The 18,952-nt window shown below is 46.5% G+C and overlaps 2 protein-coding genes across 3 annotated transcripts in view; one reads left to right on the forward strand and one right to left on the reverse strand.

The window, feature by feature from the left end:
* SARNP (SAP domain containing ribonucleoprotein) overlaps positions 1 to 4,427 on the reverse strand; it is an 88,844-nt gene extending 84,417 nt beyond the window's left edge. The window contains exon 1 of one of the 2 annotated variants that reach the window (XM_088473089.1): positions 4,116 to 4,427. In XM_088473089.1, coding sequence (XP_088329215.1) covers positions 4,116 to 4,148 — 33 coding nt within the window. In that variant the 5' untranslated portion in view covers positions 4,149 to 4,427. The remainder of the gene's footprint in view (positions 1 to 4,115) is intronic. The other variant, XM_088473088.1, reaches the window with a different exon arrangement.
* Positions 4,428 to 4,480: 53 nt separating this feature from the next.
* The window catches only part of ORMDL2 (ORMDL sphingolipid biosynthesis regulator 2), a 36,046-nt gene continuing 21,574 nt past the window's right edge, over positions 4,481 to 18,952 (forward strand). Inside the window, exons 1-3 of the mRNA XM_088473090.1 lie at positions 4,481 to 4,689; positions 5,084 to 5,258; positions 17,109 to 17,260. Of these exons, the coding sequence (XP_088329216.1) occupies positions 5,085 to 5,258; positions 17,109 to 17,260 (326 nt within the window). The 5' untranslated portion in view covers positions 4,481 to 4,689; position 5,084. The remainder of the gene's footprint in view (positions 4,690 to 5,083; positions 5,259 to 17,108; positions 17,261 to 18,952) is intronic.

The raw sequence follows: 18,952 nt of genomic DNA on the forward strand, positions 1-18,952 counted from the left end.
TCCACTTGCCGCAGGCCCGAGCGGCTGAGCAATTTTTCTTTTTTTTTTCTTTTCAAGAGTCCCGACTGCCTGGGCTGGCTGTAGGTGGAGCTCAGCGGGCAAGCCCCTCCCAGTCAGTTCCCGCATAGGGGCACCATCGTGACCGGCATCTGAGGACGAGTGCGCCTGCTGCCGGGTGACACAGTGTAATCCACTGTTGCCAGCGTTGTCGAGTCCCGTAGCCGCACACTGTGGGTGGAGGTGCGTGGGGAGGGGGGGTTGAGTGGGCGGGCGGGGGAGGTGCCACACAGTATTTATTTGGCTAAGTCTGTATTCATGTTCTTAGGTAAGCGCTGGCTGCGCTGCAGTGTGTATCTGTGTTAGTGTATGTGTTTGTTTGTATGTGTGTGTGTGTGTGCGCGTGTGTGTGTAGGCTAAGGGAGGGAAGTGAGAAAAGCATGGCAAGAGATTCAGATCAGGACTTGGAGTATACAGTATACACTGTAGATCAATTTATTATAAAAGTGTTAGTATTAGGGACTACTACAGGGCGCATTATATAAGGGGCACTACTGGGGGCACTGCATAGGGGGGACTATATAAGGGGCACCACTACTGCAGGCACTACATAGTGGGGTACTATATAAGGGGCACTACTTGAGGGCACTGTATAATGGGCACTACTGGGAGCACTGCATAGGCGGGACTACTACTGAGGGCACTGTATAAGGGGCACTACTGGGGCACCGCATAGGGGCATCACTACTGTGGGCCCTACATAGGGGGCATCTATATATTTATTTGTGGCTAGATGTTTTTTCAGTAACCAAGAATTTGGAAACCCCCCTTTCAAAATCCTGCGTTTGCCACTGCATATATGTTTGATATCCTTATAACAATCAGTGCTCTATCACACTACTAGAGAGTACACTACTCATCTGCTTTGTTCACATTCAAAGATGTGACTGCTATACACAACCGCACTAAACCTCAAATATACAGGGTGGGTATATGCTTATTCTCCTGGACACTACAGGTACCTGGATGAAGCCCCCCATTCTCATACCCACAAAAGGTTCTGTGTAAAGGGACTCCAATTAAGGCTTTTTTTTGCTTTCATACATAGAACCAGGAAGAAGTGAATGTATTACTCAGCAATCTGCCTTGCCAGACCTTACAGAAGTAAAGGCGGGTATCCACTAATCGATATACAAGCCGGAGCACGATTACGACATTCCAGTCGTGCTCTTGTTTGTATATCTAGTGATGTGCCTAGACTGAACGTTCACTCGTTCAGTCCAGGCACATTCCTCCATCCCCGCACATACTGAACCTGATGAGATCGTCAGGTTGACCAGCATGTACGGGCGATGTCGGGTGTCGGAAGCGACCAGCAGGCACGCGCATTGCTTCCGACCAAAACATGCCCGTTGCATGCACGATTTACAAGCGATTGCATGATAACGACGTCGTTATCGTGCAATCGCATGTTAAAATCACCTAATGGATACCCCCCTTAAGACCCGCTGCTCTCACAACTATTAAATTTCTTCAATTTACAGTCCCATTCTCCATGGCGAAAAAAACCCCCAAAAAACGGTGTGGCACCCTGTGCCCGACCCAGGATAAACATTATATCCTCTTATACACACTTTTCTTCTTCAGCGTTTGCCCTCATATTTTTGACATTCACAATGTCAACACTCATGTTGAATGGTTGTCCAAATCCCAAAGTGGTCGGGTTTTGCCGCGGAAATCGGCTTCCCCCGACCAAAGTGCTGGGCGCGATTGCGAAAAGAGCCATTTGGGTGCCCAAACAGGTCACTTTTTCCCCATTTCAGCTCGCAACCCCCTGGGGCTGCGAGCTAAAATGGAGTGCTGGCAGCTTTCGAGCCCAACATGAGTAACAATTGAATAGCTCCGTTGGGCGCGAAGGGGGCTGGAAACAATTGAATTCCGCCCTATCTGCCTGACCTCGAACTGGTGATGACTAAAGTCTTTGAAACTGCTTTCTAGCCTTTCCATTTGGATGAGCAACAATTATTTTTTTCTGATCTCTTTTGGTTGAGGCATGGTGTGCATACACAAACTGCATGGTGAAAACTGCAGTATGTTTTTTTTTTTTTTAAATAGGCCAGAACCACCCAAACTCACTCCTGATAGTACTGTGAATCAAAGGGATGGCAAACTCCAACCATAGCCTTAAATTAACTGATAATACTAGAGGTTCACATCCTCTTTCTAATAAATAACTTTAAAATAATTCTCTACCTCTCCCTATAAGACTCTCCACAAGAGTTTAAACGGACTCTCAAGACTCACTTCTGTGTCACCCCTGTCCATCTGCCCCTCCCCTTCAGAATGTAAGCTCTCATGAGCAGGGCCCTCTTCCCTCATGTGCTTTTCCTTCCCTTACTTATACTATTATCTACTCCATACAACGGCACCTAACCCCTGACACCTGAGTTTTATGACTGCTGTCGCACCAATGTTTATATACCATGTACATGTCATGCATTGTCTTGTACTGTAAGTCACGTTCTCTTGTTCTTCTCAACTGTTATGTACTAAATAAAGGGTGGAATGAAATTGTTTTATCACGCCCGATCTCCCACCTAATGTGATGGGAGATCACGGGGCGAGATTCAATTGATTAGAATATCGCGCCCAATGAGGTCGGGTTTAGCTGCGTAAAACGGCTACACCCGACCAAAGTGCTGGGTACTAGAGCGAAAAGTGCAGTTTGGGCACCCAAACAGGTCACTTTTTGCGCATTCCAGCTCGCACCCCCCTGGGGGATACGAGCTGAAATGCCAGCAGCTGATCGTGCCCAACAGAAGCAACAATTGAATAGCTCCGTTGGGCGTGTAGGTGGCTGTAAACAATTGAATTCCACCTAAAGGATGGTTATAATGTTGGATCACTTTGATAAAAAAAAAAAAATTGCGTTTTATTTCATTGAGATATCTAAGGGGGGGGGGGGGGATTCAGTACCGTTTTTTAATGGTCTGTACCGGCAAACGGGGCTGTACCGTTTTGTACCGGGTTGGTACACACCAGATTTCTTAAGCAGTTAAGCAGCACTGCTGAGTGACAGCCGGATCTTCTCCGACCTCCGTGCTTCTCTGCCCTGACCGTCGCCAGTATACAGAACATGCAGTACTGCAAGTTCTAAACCAGCCAGCGCCTGAAGCCTGCAACCCCCATGGACATGCCCCTTTATCCATGACCACACCCCTTTATCTGCAGCCACCCCCCCATATGTACCGGGATCTTACTTGAAAATGTTGGGAGGGTATGTAGTGCTGCGATGCTGGCTGTGGGCTTACCACATGCGCTAAACAGTATCACACACTTAAATAGGAGAATGCAGTTTACCGTGACTAAACCCCATGGTACAGTGCATCTCCCGACTTAAGTGCTGGACGCGACATGGATAACTGAATAGCTCCAGGCACATTTGGGGGGAATTCAATTGCGGGCTGTAATTGAATAACTCCAGGCACTTTACCCAGGACCTAAAACCCTGTGGTAAGTCCCGCGTCTAACTGAATGGCTAATCGATGGCCACCGGCCAGCATTTCTGGTCCGATCAGGGTATCTGTCGGCAGATGTATGGGGCCCATAACACAGGTGATTAATCAGAAAAGAGAGTGGGAAGTCCAAGAGCAGAAGCTTTGTACCTGGTGGAAGGAGCCATGTTGGAGGCTTTGCACTTACAACTGTCCCTACATTTCAAATAGTGTTAGGATGTATAACTCTGCCTCTGTAAATATCCCTGTTTCTAATCATTAATCTATTTTACTAAAAAAAAAAAAAAAACTTATCTTACTGTGCATACATAATGCATTACAAGCAGTTCTTACAATGTGTTTTTGTTACTTAATATGTATTAAATATACAATATAACCATGGTGGGTGAACTTGAGTGGTGTAAAGGCAGTGCACATTAAGGTAAGCATAGGTGTGATTTAGTGTAGCTGTAAGGTGCCCCTGCATGTGATAGCCAGTGTGCGGCACCATACATGTGACTACAGGAGCAGGAAGTAATGGGACAGAGCTTGTATTGGAGGTAACTCAATGCCGCCTCTCCCCACTGAGACCACCATACACGTTCATTACTGGCTCGTCCTTACCTTTAGCTTGTGAATCTCTACAGTGTCCGCCATCTTGGTAGCTCCCCCTCGTCTGAGGCACCGGGCTCGTGACGCAGCTATTGGTCGGGCGCGCAGATGACGTCAGGCCCACAACAAAGCGCGGGAGTTTTGATTCCAGGTCCTCGACGTAATACTACGAGCGGTAGAGCCGAGCGGGGCGAGGGACGTTCTCCGTTTGCGGAGGGAGATAACTAAACCTACTAACCGTAACTCACGCGGGCAGCGGGCGGGACGTGTGTGTGAGCAGTAGGCCAGGTGCGTGGCGTGCTCAATACGGGAAGATGATTGGTTGTTCAGCGGGGACCATGAACCAATCAGTGCCCGGTGACGTCATTAGCCTGCGAACGAATTAAACCTCTCTAGAGTCGCACAGCAGATGTCATGGCGCTGTCGCCTGCAATAGGGCGACAGCTTCTACTGATGGTGTAACCAAAGAACAACGGATGGGCTGGCGTCACGTTACTCCGCCCACAGACGTCTGCCATTGCCCTGCGGAAGTGCTGGTGGCGTTTCCTGGAGACCGGTGACAGCCAGGCGGAGGTCTCTACGACAGGTGAGTAATGTTGGCCAGTCGCGGTCTGGGATAGGGTAGATCAGCATAGGCTTCTGGTTACACATACATCGTACCGGAGTGCTCATTGTGGCCCAGGCTTGGCCTGCAGCTTGCAATATGGCTGTTTCCTGCCCACAGACGGCCACATTGAGGGGCTGTAGCTCTATGCATAGCACAAGTGTCACGTACACACCTGTATAGAGTCAGGCAGTGTGTTGTGGACAAGTCCTGGGGGCCACAGCACGACGTTCTGCAACACTATAAATTTGTTCACTCCTAATGCTGAGGGATTCAATAAATGTACATCAAACATGTTCTCTCACTCATTGATGTATAATTAACTTATACGTTTATTATCAATATGCGATGTCTGAATTAAACATTTGTCTTTTAGGATGAATGTTGGGGTGGCACACAGTGAAGTGAACCCCAACACTCGGGTGTTGAACAGCCGAGGAATATGGCTGGCCTACATTATTCTAGTAGGTTTCCTTCACATAATCCTCTTGAGTTTTCCTTTCTTCAGTGTTCCTGTTGTCTGGACCCTGACTAATGTCATTCACAATCTTGTAAGTCATATTGTAACATACTTTTGGTAATCATTTGTTTACATTTTAAGAAGTTCATACAACTTTGCAAATGGTTTGGGAGAAGCTTTCTGTTATGGTGGATCACTGGAATCTAATAGTGCTAGTAACGTGGAAGTTTATACAGTATAATTACTATTAGTTATTAACATTTATATATCGCACATTTTGCAGCACTTTGCAAAGAGAATATTTAGTTATTCACACCAGTCCTTTCTGCTGGTGGAGAATATAATCTGTATGCTCTATCATGTGGACACAAACTCGTTAAGAGGATTTGATTTATTTGTCAAAATTGAATTAACCGTTCAGTACTATGAGGCAGCAAGCTAGCCATTGTGTTACCCCAAGTGCTAGTTGTAAAAAATATATATATATATATATATATATATATATATATATAGTGACACTGCTCTCTTCTGGCTGTCCTCTTACCTCTCTGACCGCTCCTTCTCTGTTTCCTCTCACGACAACTCCTCCCCACCACAGCCTCTTACAGTAGGTGTTCCCCCAAGGTTCTGTTCTTGGACCTCTCCTATTCTCTCTATACGTCCTCTCTAGGTAAACTCATCCGCTCTTTTGACCTCCATTATCATGTCTGTGCTGATGATACTCAGATCTACCTTTCCTCACCCGATCTTTCCCCCTCTCTACTGACTCGTATCTCTAACAGTCTCTCTGCTATCTCTTCCTGGATGTCCCAGCGATTTCTAAAACTTTAATATGTCTAAGACTGAGCTGATAGTCTTCCCACCCTCCCACATAACCTCATGTCCCACTATTTCTTTATCAATAGATGGCATAACTTATCTCATCTAGTCCCAAAGTGTGTTGTCTTGGAGTCATCCTGGACTCTTCCCTCACCTTCAAACCACATATTCAGAACCTCTCACAGTCCTGTCGTTTCCATCTCAAGAATATTTCCAAGATCAGACCCTTTCTCAGCTAGGATGCCACCAAAACCCTCATACATTCACTGGTCATCTCCAGATTGGACTACTGTAACCTCCTCCTATCTGGCCTCCCCAAATCCCATCTCTCTCCTTCCAGTCTGTGCTCAATGCTGCTTCTCAGCTCATCTTCCTCTCCAAACGCTCTACATCTGCCTCCCCTCTCTTACAAGCCCTCCACTGGCTCCCCTTCCCTTTCAGAACCCAATTCAAGGTTCTTACACTCACTTACAAAGCCCTCGCCCATTCCTCTCCCATTTACATCTCTAATATCCTCTCCCTTCACTCTTCTGTCCGCTCTCTTCATTCACTTAATACACGCTGCCTTTCATGCCAATTGATTACTTCCTCCCACTCCCGCCTTCAAGATTTTGCCCGCGCTGCTCCCCACCTTTGGAACTCCCTCCCTCTCCCCATCAGACTCTGTACCTCTCTACAATCTTTCAAACGAGCTCTTAAGACCCACTACTTCATTAAAGCCTTCCAGCTGTCATCCTAACTTGCTGCTATATCTTCCTTCCTCCCTGCCTACCCCATCTGTGTCACTCCTGTTCGTCTGCCCCTCCCTTAAAGAATGTAAGCTCTTTTGAGCAGGGCCCTCTACCCTCTTGTGCTTCTCCCTACTGTAATTTAATTTATCTGTTACTCCCCACTAGGGCAACCAACACTCGGCTGCTTATATGGGAGTAAAGGTCGCTAATATAGCAATGTTTATTGTCCATGTCCTGCTTTGTATTGTAAGTCACTGGTTACTTGTTTGTTCATGTACTTTGTAAGGCGCTGCGGAACACTTGTGGTGCCATATAAATGAAAAAAAAAAATATATATATATATATCTCCGTACCAGTCGAAAGTTTGGACATAACTTCTCATTCAATGGTTTTTGTTTATTTAAATTATTTTCAACATAGTAGATTAATACTGAAGACATCAAACCTATGAAAGAACACACATGGAATTATGTTGTAAACAAAAATCTGTTAAACAAATATGTTTTATATTCTGGATTCCTCCAAGTAGCCCCTTTTTCTTGGATGACCGCTTTTCACACTCTTGGCATTCTCTCAATCAGCTTCATGTGGTAGTCTCCTGGAATGGTTTTCCAACAGTCTTGAAGGAGTTCCCAGAGTAGCTGAGCACTTGTTGGATGCTTTTCCTTCACACTGCGGTCCAACTCATCCCAAACCAGCTCAATTGGGTTTAGGTCGGGTGATTGTGGAGGCCAGGTCATCTGACGTAGCACTCATCACTTTCCTTCTTGGTCAAGTAGCCCTTACATAGCCTGGAGGTGTGTTTGGGGTCATTGTCTTGTTGAAAAACAAATGATGGTCCCAGTAAGCGCAAACCAGATGGGATGGCATGGTGCTGCAGAATGCTGTGGTAGCCATGCTGGTTAAGTGTGCCTTGAATTTTGAATAAATCACCAACAGTTCACCAGCAAAGCACCCCCCACACCATCACACCTCCTCCATGCTTCACAGTGGGAACCACACATGCAGAAAACATCCGCTCCCCTTCTCTGCGTCTCACAAAGATACGGCAGTTGGAACCAAAAATATCAAATTTGGACTCGTCAGACCAAAGTACAGATTTCCACTGGTCTAATGTCCATTCTTTGTGTTTCTTGGCCCAAACAATTCTCTTCTTGTTGTTCATCCTCAATTCATCCTGGCTTCTTCGCAGCAATATGACCATGAAGGCCTGATTCATGCAGTCTCCACTGAAGAGTTGATGTTGAGCTTTGTCTGCTACTTGAACTCTGTGAAGACTTTGTGGTCTCTAATCTGAGGTGCTGTTAAGTAGTTTTCTGAGGCTGGTAACTCTAATGAACTTATCCTTTGCAGCAGAGGTAACTCTTGGTCTTCCTTTCCTGGGGCGTTCCTCATGAGAGCCAGTTTCAGCATAGCGTTTGATGGTTTTTCAACTGCACTTGAGGATACATTCAAAGTTCTTGAAATTTTCCATATCGACTGACCTTCATGTCTTAAAGTAATGATGGACTGTTGTTTCTCTTTACTGAGTTGAGTGGTTGGTGCCATAATATGGATTACAACAGTAGTCAAGTAGTGGTGTCCACTGTGTACTAACCCTACCTCTGCACAACAAAACTGATCTTTTCAAACACATTAAGAAGGCAAGTAATTCCACAGATTGACTCTTGATAAGGCACACCTGTTAATTCAAAACCATTCCAGGAGACTACCTCATGAAGCTGATTGAGAGAATGCCAAGAGTGTGCAAAGCTGTAATCAAAGCAAAAGGGGGCTACTTTGAGGAATCTAAAATATAAAACCTATTTTGATTTGTCTAACACTTTTTTGTTCACAACATAATTCCATGTGTTCTTTCATAGTTTTGATGTCTTCAGTATTAATATCTACTATGTTGAAAATAATTTAAATAAAGAAAAACCAGTGAATGAGAAGGTGTCCAAACTTTTGACTGGTAGTGTGTGTGTATATGTGTGTATATATATATATATATATCTATATATATATATATATATATATATATATATCTATATATATATATATACACATTTATTTATTTTTTAATTAATTTATTTTTTTTACACACACGTAAATATAGAGACTGTACATAAACCGTGCTGCATGTTTTAAGAGGGAGTGGGGGAATATTAACCTTGGACAATCTCAATATTGTTTTGCATGTTTCACCCCTCTCGCACAGATAGTTTGCTTTCACACAGCGTTCGAAGTTGTTTTTCCTGTGTGTCATAAAAATGGTCAGTGCAATGGCAAAGCAACGTGTTAATTTAAAAGTTTTAGTTAAATTGAAAGTGTCCACTGAAACTTTCTGTATGCTAACCGAGGCTTAAGGGGCAGAATGTATGCCACATTGAGTGGCACAAAAGATATAGTGATGGTCGTGAGGATGTTGAAAATGAACGTCCTGGAAGGCCTTGCACATCAAAAACAAAATAAATGTGGAAAAAATTAAAAAAATTAGTTCTAATTGACCGTCATCTCGGCATCCGAATGATGGCAGAAATGATAAACATCGATAAAGAAACTGTTAGGCAAGTTTTGCATCAAGATCTTAACATGACAAAAATTTCTGCTAAGATGGTTACAAGACTTCTATCAGCCGAGCAGAAATAAAATCGAAAGTGACTTTGTCCAGATGTTTTGGAACAAAATTCAAGCAGATTCACAATTTGTGATGAAACGTGGATCTTCGAGTTACGATCCTGAGACAAAACGCTAGTCCATGCGCTGGAAAATACAATCCTCACCAAGAATGAAGAAGGCACGTCAAAGCAAATCCAAAGTAGGGATGTGCAGGCTCGGATAGGTTCGAGTTTGCACGTTGAGTTCGGATTTTTCCCTCCAAAAAAACGGAACTCAGAAAGAGGCTAAACGTCATCTTATATGGACGAACATCATCATTCCTGGACTTTTGTCCAGGAATGATGTTCGTCCATGTAAGATGACATTTAGCCTCTTTCTGAGTTCCGTTTTTTTGGAGGGAAAAATCCGAACTCAACGTGCAAACTCGAACCTATCCAAGCCTGCACATCCCTAATCCAAAGCCATGTTAATTGTTTTGTTTGATATCAAGGGTGTTATTTTGGAAGACTGGGTACCAGAAGGCACAACAGTGAATCAACATTACTACAAAAATGTTCTAGCAACTTTGCAGGAAAGAATCGGAACAAAGAGGCCAGAGTTGTGGAATCGTGGTTTCATCCTCCATCAAGACATTGCACCAGCATAACCGGCTCTCTGTGAAGCCATTTTTGGCCAATAAAATGGAATGCAGTGCTAGAACACCCTCCATACTCGCCAGACCTAGCACCTTGTGACTTCATTCCCCTAAAGTCAAATCTGTACTCAAGGGAACCCATTTTTCTTCAGGTACTGAGGTAAAGAAGAAAACGATGGGGCTGACTGATAATGAGCTATAGCACAACTTTGACCAATGAATATTAAGAATGAGGCAGTGTGTGGATGCAGAAGGGGAATGGAGTTAAAATGTACTTACTATAATTTGTTTAATTATATTATCAGTCACATTACTTAATAGCCACACCTTGTGTATGTGTGAAAATTATCATTTATTTCTGTGGTGCCATAAGTGTTCCGCAGCACTTTACAACGTACATAAATAAGTGAACAAGAAACCAGTGACTTACAGTACAATAGAATGCAGGACAAGAACATGGTTTATACACATTGCTGCATTCTGACACTCAAAATAAGCAGCAGGGAGTTAGCAATCAAGTGTTAGGTGCCCTTGTGGGGAGTAAGGAGTAGACGAAAGTATAAGCAAGGAGAATCACATGAGGGAAGCGGGCCCTGCTCATGAGAGCTTACATTCTGAAGGGGAGGGGCAAACAAACAGGCATGACACAGATGGGGTAGACTGGGTAGAACGATCATGTAGTTAGGATGAGAGCTAGAAGGCCTTGATGAAGTAGTAGGTCTTAAGAGCCCGTTTGAAGATTTGTGGAGAGTCCAATAGGGAGAGGGCGAGAGTTTCAGAGGTAGGGAACAGCATGGGTAAAATCTTGGAGGTGGGAGTTGGAGGCAGTAATCAGTTGGCAGGAGAGACTGCATGCATTTGTTTAGCGAAGTGGTCAGGCTGGAGTGTGAAGGGAGATGAGGTCAGAGATGTAAATGGGAGAGAATTGGGTGAAGGCTTTGTAAGTGAGTTTAAGAACCTTGAATTGGGTTCGGAAGGGGAGCCAGTGTGCTTAAAAGAGCAGGGAGGCAGATGTAGAACGTTTGGCGAGGAAGATGAGCCGAGCAGCAGCCTTGAGGACAGATAGGAGTGGAGAGAGGTGGAAGGCCAGATAGGAGGAGGTTACAGTAGTCCAATCTGGAGATGATCAGTGAGTGGATTAGAGTTTTTTCCAGGGTGAGAAAGGGTCTGATATGGAAATAGCAGGACTGCGAGATTTACTGAAAGTGAGGTTTGAAGGAGAGTGTGGAGTCCTGGATAACTCCAAGACAGCGCACTTTTGGGCTAGAGGAGATAGTTGTGCCATCAATTGATAATGAAATTGTGGGAAGTGAGGTTATGCGTGAGGGTGGATAATGATCCGCTCATTCTTAAGCTACCTATACACACTATGCAATTATTGGGCTGGTTTGCGAATAATTGGGTGATCGGCCTGATTTATTGTATGTATTCAGCGTTTCACCGATAAAATGGTTAGAAAACATCCAGACGCATTCCTTTGATCTGATTTGTCGGTCAAGAACAAAATTCTCGGCCTCAAATTCCCGATATCGAGCAGTGTGTGCATTTTCAATAATCTGCCCATATTTCCTATGTTCTCCTGTCACTATGTCAAAATCCTTGTGAGTGGACAAATGCAAAATCAGTGTGGTGTGGTGAAAAATCACTAGCTTCTATGGAAAAATTGCATAATGTGTATTACAGATATTGGGGCTTTAAATTTTCCAAAAAATCGTCCCGTTCCTCGTCCCGATTAAAATAAAATCTGACAGTGTGTAGCTAGCTTTAGACCTGTTAAGTTTAATAAAGCGCTGGGACATCCAGGAAGAGATAGCAGATAGACAGTTGTAGATATGAGTCAGTAGAGAGGGGGAGAGGTCAGGGGAGGAAAGGTAGATCTGAGTATCATCAGCATAGAGATGATATTGGAGGTCAAAAGAGTTGATGAGTTCACCTAAAGAGGACGTATATAGGGAGCATAGGAGGGGTCCAAGAACAGAACCTTGGTGAACATCTACTGTTGGTGGAATATATATGTATATATAACTTGATGTGATCTCTGTTAGAGTTTCCCGTAGGATTTGTGTTTGGGCACTGTCGTTTTTTGTTTTGTCCGTTCGTTTTTTTTGTTCTTTTGTTGTTTTTTTTCCCTACTTTTTTATATAAACGGCATTCGTTTATTTCTGACAATATTAGCTTTGATGTCCATGTAGACACAAGCTTTAATACTAGGGCATACATCCTGCCTTATTAGTCCCAAGATGCTTTCCATCATCTATGAAATCCCTGGTGATGTCCTCAGTGAGGTTTCCAGCAGAATGGGAGCAGTTAGTTGCCTGCATACCATATAATGAATGCTGGGCAGAAGCATTAGAATGTCCGGTAACTTCCTGTTATTGCCCAAGAATGTAACACTGCACACTGCCATTTCATGAGAATGTAACGGTACTGCCTGGTGCACAAAGGCACATGTAAAGTTACACCCCAATGTGCCAAGGGTATAAATTGTACCTTGTATGCTGAAGCCATATTTATGAGCATGCAGCCTATCTATTCACCGAGGTTTGAGCTGTTTTATGCCTTAAATGTGAGTAGATGACATGTATACATTAAAGTGACATTCTTGTTTTTGTTTTGTTATACTTTCCATTTCTATTGTTCAACCACATAGTGCACTAAAATGTTTAGATTGCACACATTGATTATCTAGGAACAAATGTAGATTCCTCAGAACATTTTTGAGGTTCCAGCCACACTTGCTATTTACTGTTATTTCTACTTCAGGGTCCATAGGGTATCCACAGGATACCTTGGGGTATAGGTGTGACGTCAGTCATCGGGCACCATAGAGTTAAGCTTTCAGCCTCCCAGGATGCACTAGGGTCCCCCTCCTATACCCCGCCCCCGAGCCAAGGCACCTCAGTTTAGTTTGGTGCCCGGCCGGAGTCGGGTGCACCTGTTGGAGTGGGGGCTAAGAAGAGCCCCTGAAGTTTTCTGCATGCAGCTGTGGCTGCACATCTGGATGTACAGCATGGACAGTCAGTCCTGACGTCCATGTTCTTCCCTACACCCCCGCTGGTACCAGAACGCCGGTACCGATCCGGGGATGCTGGTGAGCATCTGGGGTCACAGCTAGCGGTGACCCCAGATGTTCCGGACCATGGCCGGAATCACGGGGGACAGCAAGGTAAGCAGCGGGGTCCCGCGGTGAGTCCCCGCTGTTACATGGTCCAGAGTCCCCAGGCAGGGGGCTCCCTGGGGACTGGCTGCAGCGTGGAGCCAGGTATATAACCTGCGCTTCCACTACCCCCCTGGGACAGCGGACCGCAGCAGAGCGGTAGCGCTGCGGTGTCCCTGGGGTTAAATGCATGCCACGGGAGCGCGCCTTCCCTGTCTCACAGCCGGCGCCTCCCCCGCTGCACACAGCCCTCTCTGCAACACGCCGACTGGCCCTGTGGCAGCGCTCCTCCCCCAGGCCAGCCTCCTCTCTGCTCCTCGGCGGCCATTTTAGAGAACGCATGGTGAACGCTGCTGGAAGTCTGGACGGAGGATCGTGGTCTGGGTCCCCCCGCATACCTCTCCTCTGCTGTGGTCAGGTCTGTGTATGCAGCGCTGTGTCCTACCAGACTCTGTGTCTGTGTAGTTGATTTATCAGCGCTGGTTAGTGCAGGAATTGAGTTTCTTTGCATTGTATGTGACTGTGCTAGCGCTGCTGCCTGTACTTTCCATTTCTGACTGTCAGCTTTATTACTGTCCCTGTTCTTTCTGCTAAAGCCCTTGCGGTGCGGTGCTGCAGGGTGGTCTCTCGCCTTTTTTTTTAAAAACAATTGATGAGAGGGGTCACATACTTTGTACCATCATGTCTGAAAGTGACTTTCCTCTCCGGCTACAGTGTACTACGTGTAAAGTACCTTTAGCGGAGGGGGAGGGTAGCACGGAGGGCCTCTGCCGGCAGTGTTTGTCAATGGCGCGGCCTATTACGGTTACAGCACCGGTACAGGAGCCGCCCTGGGCTTGTTTCGCTCAGGCGCTTACAACCTTAGTGGGCCAGTTAGCTCCGCAGCCCACGTTTACGCAGATGGGTTTGTCCCAGCAATCAGTGGTGTCGTCACCCATGCAGGCTTTCCCAAGACAATTGGTGGTACCCCGCAGTCTCCCTATTTCCCCTCTCCCGGTTTCTCAGGAGCCGGCGTGGGTTAACTCCCTGACGAGTTCTGTACAGTACTTGTCGGATGTGTTGCAAGGGGAGGCTGTGCTGCGGCCACATAAACGGCCGGTGGCGTCTCTGTCGGCTCCTTATGAGGATGACGAAGGGACGTCTGATGATGGGGAGATTCTGGATCCTTACGATCAGGAACCTCTCCATACTAAGGACGCAGACGCTAGGTCCAAGGTGTATATTCCTGGACTTATTCGGGCAGTCTGCACAGCCTTGGTGATTGAGGACGAAGTTCCCCCAGCGGCTAAATCCAAGTATGCCTTTTTTAAGGCTGTGAAGGGTGACGCCACAGTCTTTCCTCTTTCGGGTCAGTTGGTGGACCATTTAGAGGAGGCGTGGAAACAGCCTGGCAAGCGATACCAGCCGCAGAGGCACCTGGCGGTGGCTTATCCGTTCGCGGATAACTATTTTGCTAAGTGGGAATCCCCTCCACAGGTGGATTCTCACGTGACACGTCTTGTCCGTAGTGCCACATTACCAATGCCATCCATGTCCTCCCTTAAGGATGCTACGGACCGCAAGGTGGAGATCTGCCTGAAGTCCGCTTATTCCCTTGCGGGGGGGGGGGGCAGCGCGGCCGGCTATGGCCATTTTCTGGGTTGCCAGAGCTATGGAGCGCTGGGCGGATTCGTTGGAGGCGTCCTTCGATACCGGCTGAACAGGCGGAGTTGATTGGTAAGCTCCGTGATTCGGCCACTTATATCAACGAGGCGGCCTTAAACATTAGTACCCTGGTGTCTCGAATTTCTTCAGCAGCGGTGGCTGCTCGTCGCACCTTGTGGTTGCGATCCTGGAAGGCGGACGCTGATTGCCCTTCTCCATTGCCCTTTAACGGAGAAGTTCTCTTCGGTCCAGATCTGGACAAGATTGTGGCCACGCTGGCGGCAGCCAAATCGGCATGTCTCCCGTCGGCCGCTGTTCCTTCTGGTTAAGGACCATCATCCTTTCGGTCTTATAGGGCCCAGGGCAGGCCCAAACCACAGTCTTTTCCCCGACAGGCTGGTCCCAAGAAATCGGCCAAGCCCCGGAAGCAGGCATGGAGTACCAGACGTCCGGCCCCTAAGCCAGATGACAAGCCTGCGGCCTGACGGTCCGGGCCTCCCTTTTGGGGATCCCAAAGTGGGAGGCCGCCTGCTGCAGTTCGCCCAGTGTTGGTCGGTCACCACGACAGACACTTGGGTTCTCGAGGTGGTTTCTCACGGGTACGCCCTCTCTTTCCGGCACAGACCCCCGGCTCGATTTTTCACCACTGGTCTGCCATCAGACCGGAACAAGGCCATGGAGCTGCGGAAGGTCTTGCACACTATGCTCCAGGCTGGAGTTATAGTTCCTGTTCCATTCTCCCAGAGGGGCCAGGGTTTCTATTCCAATCTCTTTTTGGTGCAGAAACCCAATGGGTCGTATCGTCCGATTCTCAACCTCAAAGCTCTCAACAAGTCTTTGCGGGTGCCGAAGTTTCGGATGGAGACCCTACGGTCCATCATTCTGGCGCTGGAACCTGGGGACTACATGGTGTCATTGGACATACAGGACGCTTACCTGCATGTCCCTATCCTTTTGCGCCATCAACAGTTCCTCAGGTTTGCAATCCGCAGCGACCACTTTCAGTTTCGGGCGTTGCCTTTTGGCCTGGCGACAGCACCGCGTGTGTTCACCAAGGTGATGGCGGTCATGGCGGCTTCTCTGCGGCTGCAGGGAGTCCGCATGTTGCCGTACTTGGACGACCTTTTATTAGTGGCAGGATCTCCGGAGCTCCTTCTGCGCCACTTGGACCTGACCGTTGCGCTACTGCGGATTCTCCTTTCAGCACAGGAGCGTCCCCACCCTTAAAGGATACTGCTTTGGGACATCCCCAAGGTATCCTGTGGATACCATATGGACCCTGAAGTAGAAAATATGAGATATGGTAAGAACTTATCTTTATCTCTATTTCTACGAAGTCCTTAGGGTTCCACAGGACTCCCGCCCTGTCGCACCTGTGCTGCAGATGGGCTTTGGTCTGGTCACCGGTTTTCCTGTCTCCTTCTGGTGAGAGTGTGATTCTTGTGTGTGTCCAGATCTTTCTTCTCTCTCTTCCTTCTCCTCCTCCGGCCTATGGCTTGGTAACTAACTGAGGTGCCTTGGCTCGGGGGCAGGGTATAGGAGGGTGACCCTAGTGCATCCTGGGAGGCTGAAAGCTTAACTCTATGGTGCCCGATGACTGACGTCACACCTATACCCCAAGGTATCCTGTGGAACCCTATGGACTTCGTAGAAATAGAGATAACAAAGGTAAGTTCTTACCATATCTCATATTATTTTCTCAGTCAAGGCAAATGGATCCTATTTGTAATCAATTGATACTTCATACAAAGTGTATCTAGCACTTATGTTTTTTCTTTGGGTTGGGCTTAAGCAGTCACTTTATGTAGCAGGGACACCCTTTCCCACCCCGCCCTTCCATGTTTGCATATATGTTACTTTAAATGTCCAGTGCTACTGCGTCTTAAAAGTTAATGTACTAAATGAACTGTTGGCACTCTAAGATAAATATTAACTGTAAAATTATTTACAAAATGTATCTTCAATTCATGGGAACTGATCCAGTGGAGGGGCCACATAAACTGCCTATAAACAAGCTGACTGCAGATATCCACCAGGTGTCTGCCTCTGCCAGAGGCTTCTGTGTTTAAATAAATTCAGTAGAGGCATTGCCTCCTTTCAGTTCCAAAAGTCAAAGCACAGCAGCAAGGAAACCGCTGTTCCAGGAGTTTGGCTACTAACTCTATTTGAAGTGCTGTACAAGCTATTTTTTTTTTTCTAAAAGAAAAGGCACACTCTTTGGGGGTAATTGGTTAATGGGTTGCTTTTGTATTCTCTTGTTTCTTGCTTTATTTTATTCTTGTTTTCTATAGAACGTACATGCTACATTTAGTGCAATAATAATGCTCTCGTATTCTGTTTGACTTCTCCTGCCAGGTAATGTACCTCTTCCTGCACACTGTAAAGGGCACTCCATTTGAGACCCCTGACCAGGGTAAAGCACGGCTCCTCACTCACTGGGAGCAGATGGACTATGGTATCCAATTCACTTCTTCTCGCAAGTTTCTCACAATCACCCCAATTGTTTTGTAAGTATTTATTGTAAAGCATATTTTATCTCTGATTTAAATTCTACCAGGCAAAAAAAAAACAAATATTTATGTAGTAGTATGCAGTCTCTTCCCTGTGTGTCACCCCTGTCTGTCTGCCACTCCCCTTAGATTGTAAGCTCTGACGAGCAGGGCCCTTTTCTCTCCTGTGCATTTTCTTCCCTCACTTATACCATCATCTCCTCCCTACTGCCTACAACAGCTTCAAGCTTATGGGTTCTGTCGCCCTGCTTCTTCTTCGGTTATTATGACTACTGATGCAGCAATGTTTACAAACCTTGTCCAAGTCTTGCAATGTTTTGTGCTGTGTGCCCAACTGGTCCTGCCACCAAATATTGAATGCTGTGTGGGTGAAGAGAAATTATTGCTTCCTAATAGCTCTTGTGTAATATAACAGTATTTAAGGCTTATTAGTCCTACTAAAAAGATGTATACACCTCCCATTTGCACTTGTTGTGCATGCTTGACCTATTTCAGTTTGGCTTCTCTCCAGTCCACTCCACTGAAACTGCCCTCACGAAAGTCAGCAATGACCTATTTGTTGCCACTACTCTCTGCTCATTCTCCACGACCTCTCTGCTTTTGACCACGCTTTCCTCTTGCAAATCCTCCACACCCTTTGTCTAAGTGATTACTGCTCTCTCCTGGCTGTCCTCCTACCTTTCTTACCATTCCTTCTGTCTCCTCAATTAGTGCGCCCCCCCCCCCCTCCTCACTTGGATCTCCCAAGGTTCTGTTCCTGGACCTCTCCTAGTCTCCCTCTATACATCCTCTTTAGGTGAGCTAATCTGCTCTTTTGACCTCGAATATCATCTATGCTGTTGACACTCAAATCTACCTTTCCTACCCTGACCTCTCCCCCTCTCTCCTCACTCGTCTCTCTGTTTTCGTTTCCTGGATGTCCCAGTGCTTTCTTAAACCTAACATGTCTAAGACTGAGCTGAACATCTTCCCACCCCATAATCATCTCCTCCAGCCCCCAAGTACGCTGTCTTTGAGTTATCCTTGACTCCTCCCTCTCCTTCAAACCACACATGCAGGAGCTCATTCAGAGCCGCTCGCTAGATGCGATCGCTCGCACCCAGTGTATGTAAATTCGGCTAAGTGACGGCATGGCAGGCGCTCGCTCGGAAAGGCATAAGCATGCCCACTTTGTGTTGGCGAGCGATCACTTTGTCACTATAGACGCCCATTAGCGTATGTAGATACGCCCACTAGCGCACGTCATCTCCTGCAAGTGTATTAAAACATTGGTGCATCGAGGACCAACTGAAGGGCTTGTGGTTGCCTTACCTTGCCACAAGCACTGCGAGGACATCAGTGTAAAAAAACAGGCAGGTGACGTGTACTAAGACGCTGGCTGATAATTATGCACGCCTCTGAAACACAGGAATGCCTGCGTTCGCACCTCCACTCCCCCGTTATTAGTGTCCTGCCCCTGTTACCACCCACAAACGGCCTCTCCTGTCACTCATTACACTGGGCTGTCTTTGCTGGGCGAGCGAGCGGATTCCGATCGCTCAGAGTAGTTTGCGCAGAACAAAGCATGTGCGGTCTGGCAACATCGGCTGCGTGCGAGCGGCCGCTTGCAAGCATGTCTGAATCAGATCCACGGTACCTTTCACAGTCCTGCCGTTCCAATCTCAAAAATATTTCTAGCATCAGACCCTT

Source organism: Taudactylus pleione, unplaced genomic scaffold (genome assembly GCF_031769625.1).
Source record: "Taudactylus pleione unplaced genomic scaffold, aTauple2 ptg000130l, whole genome shotgun sequence".
Taxonomy (NCBI): domain Eukaryota; kingdom Metazoa; phylum Chordata; class Amphibia; order Anura; family Myobatrachidae; genus Taudactylus; species Taudactylus pleione.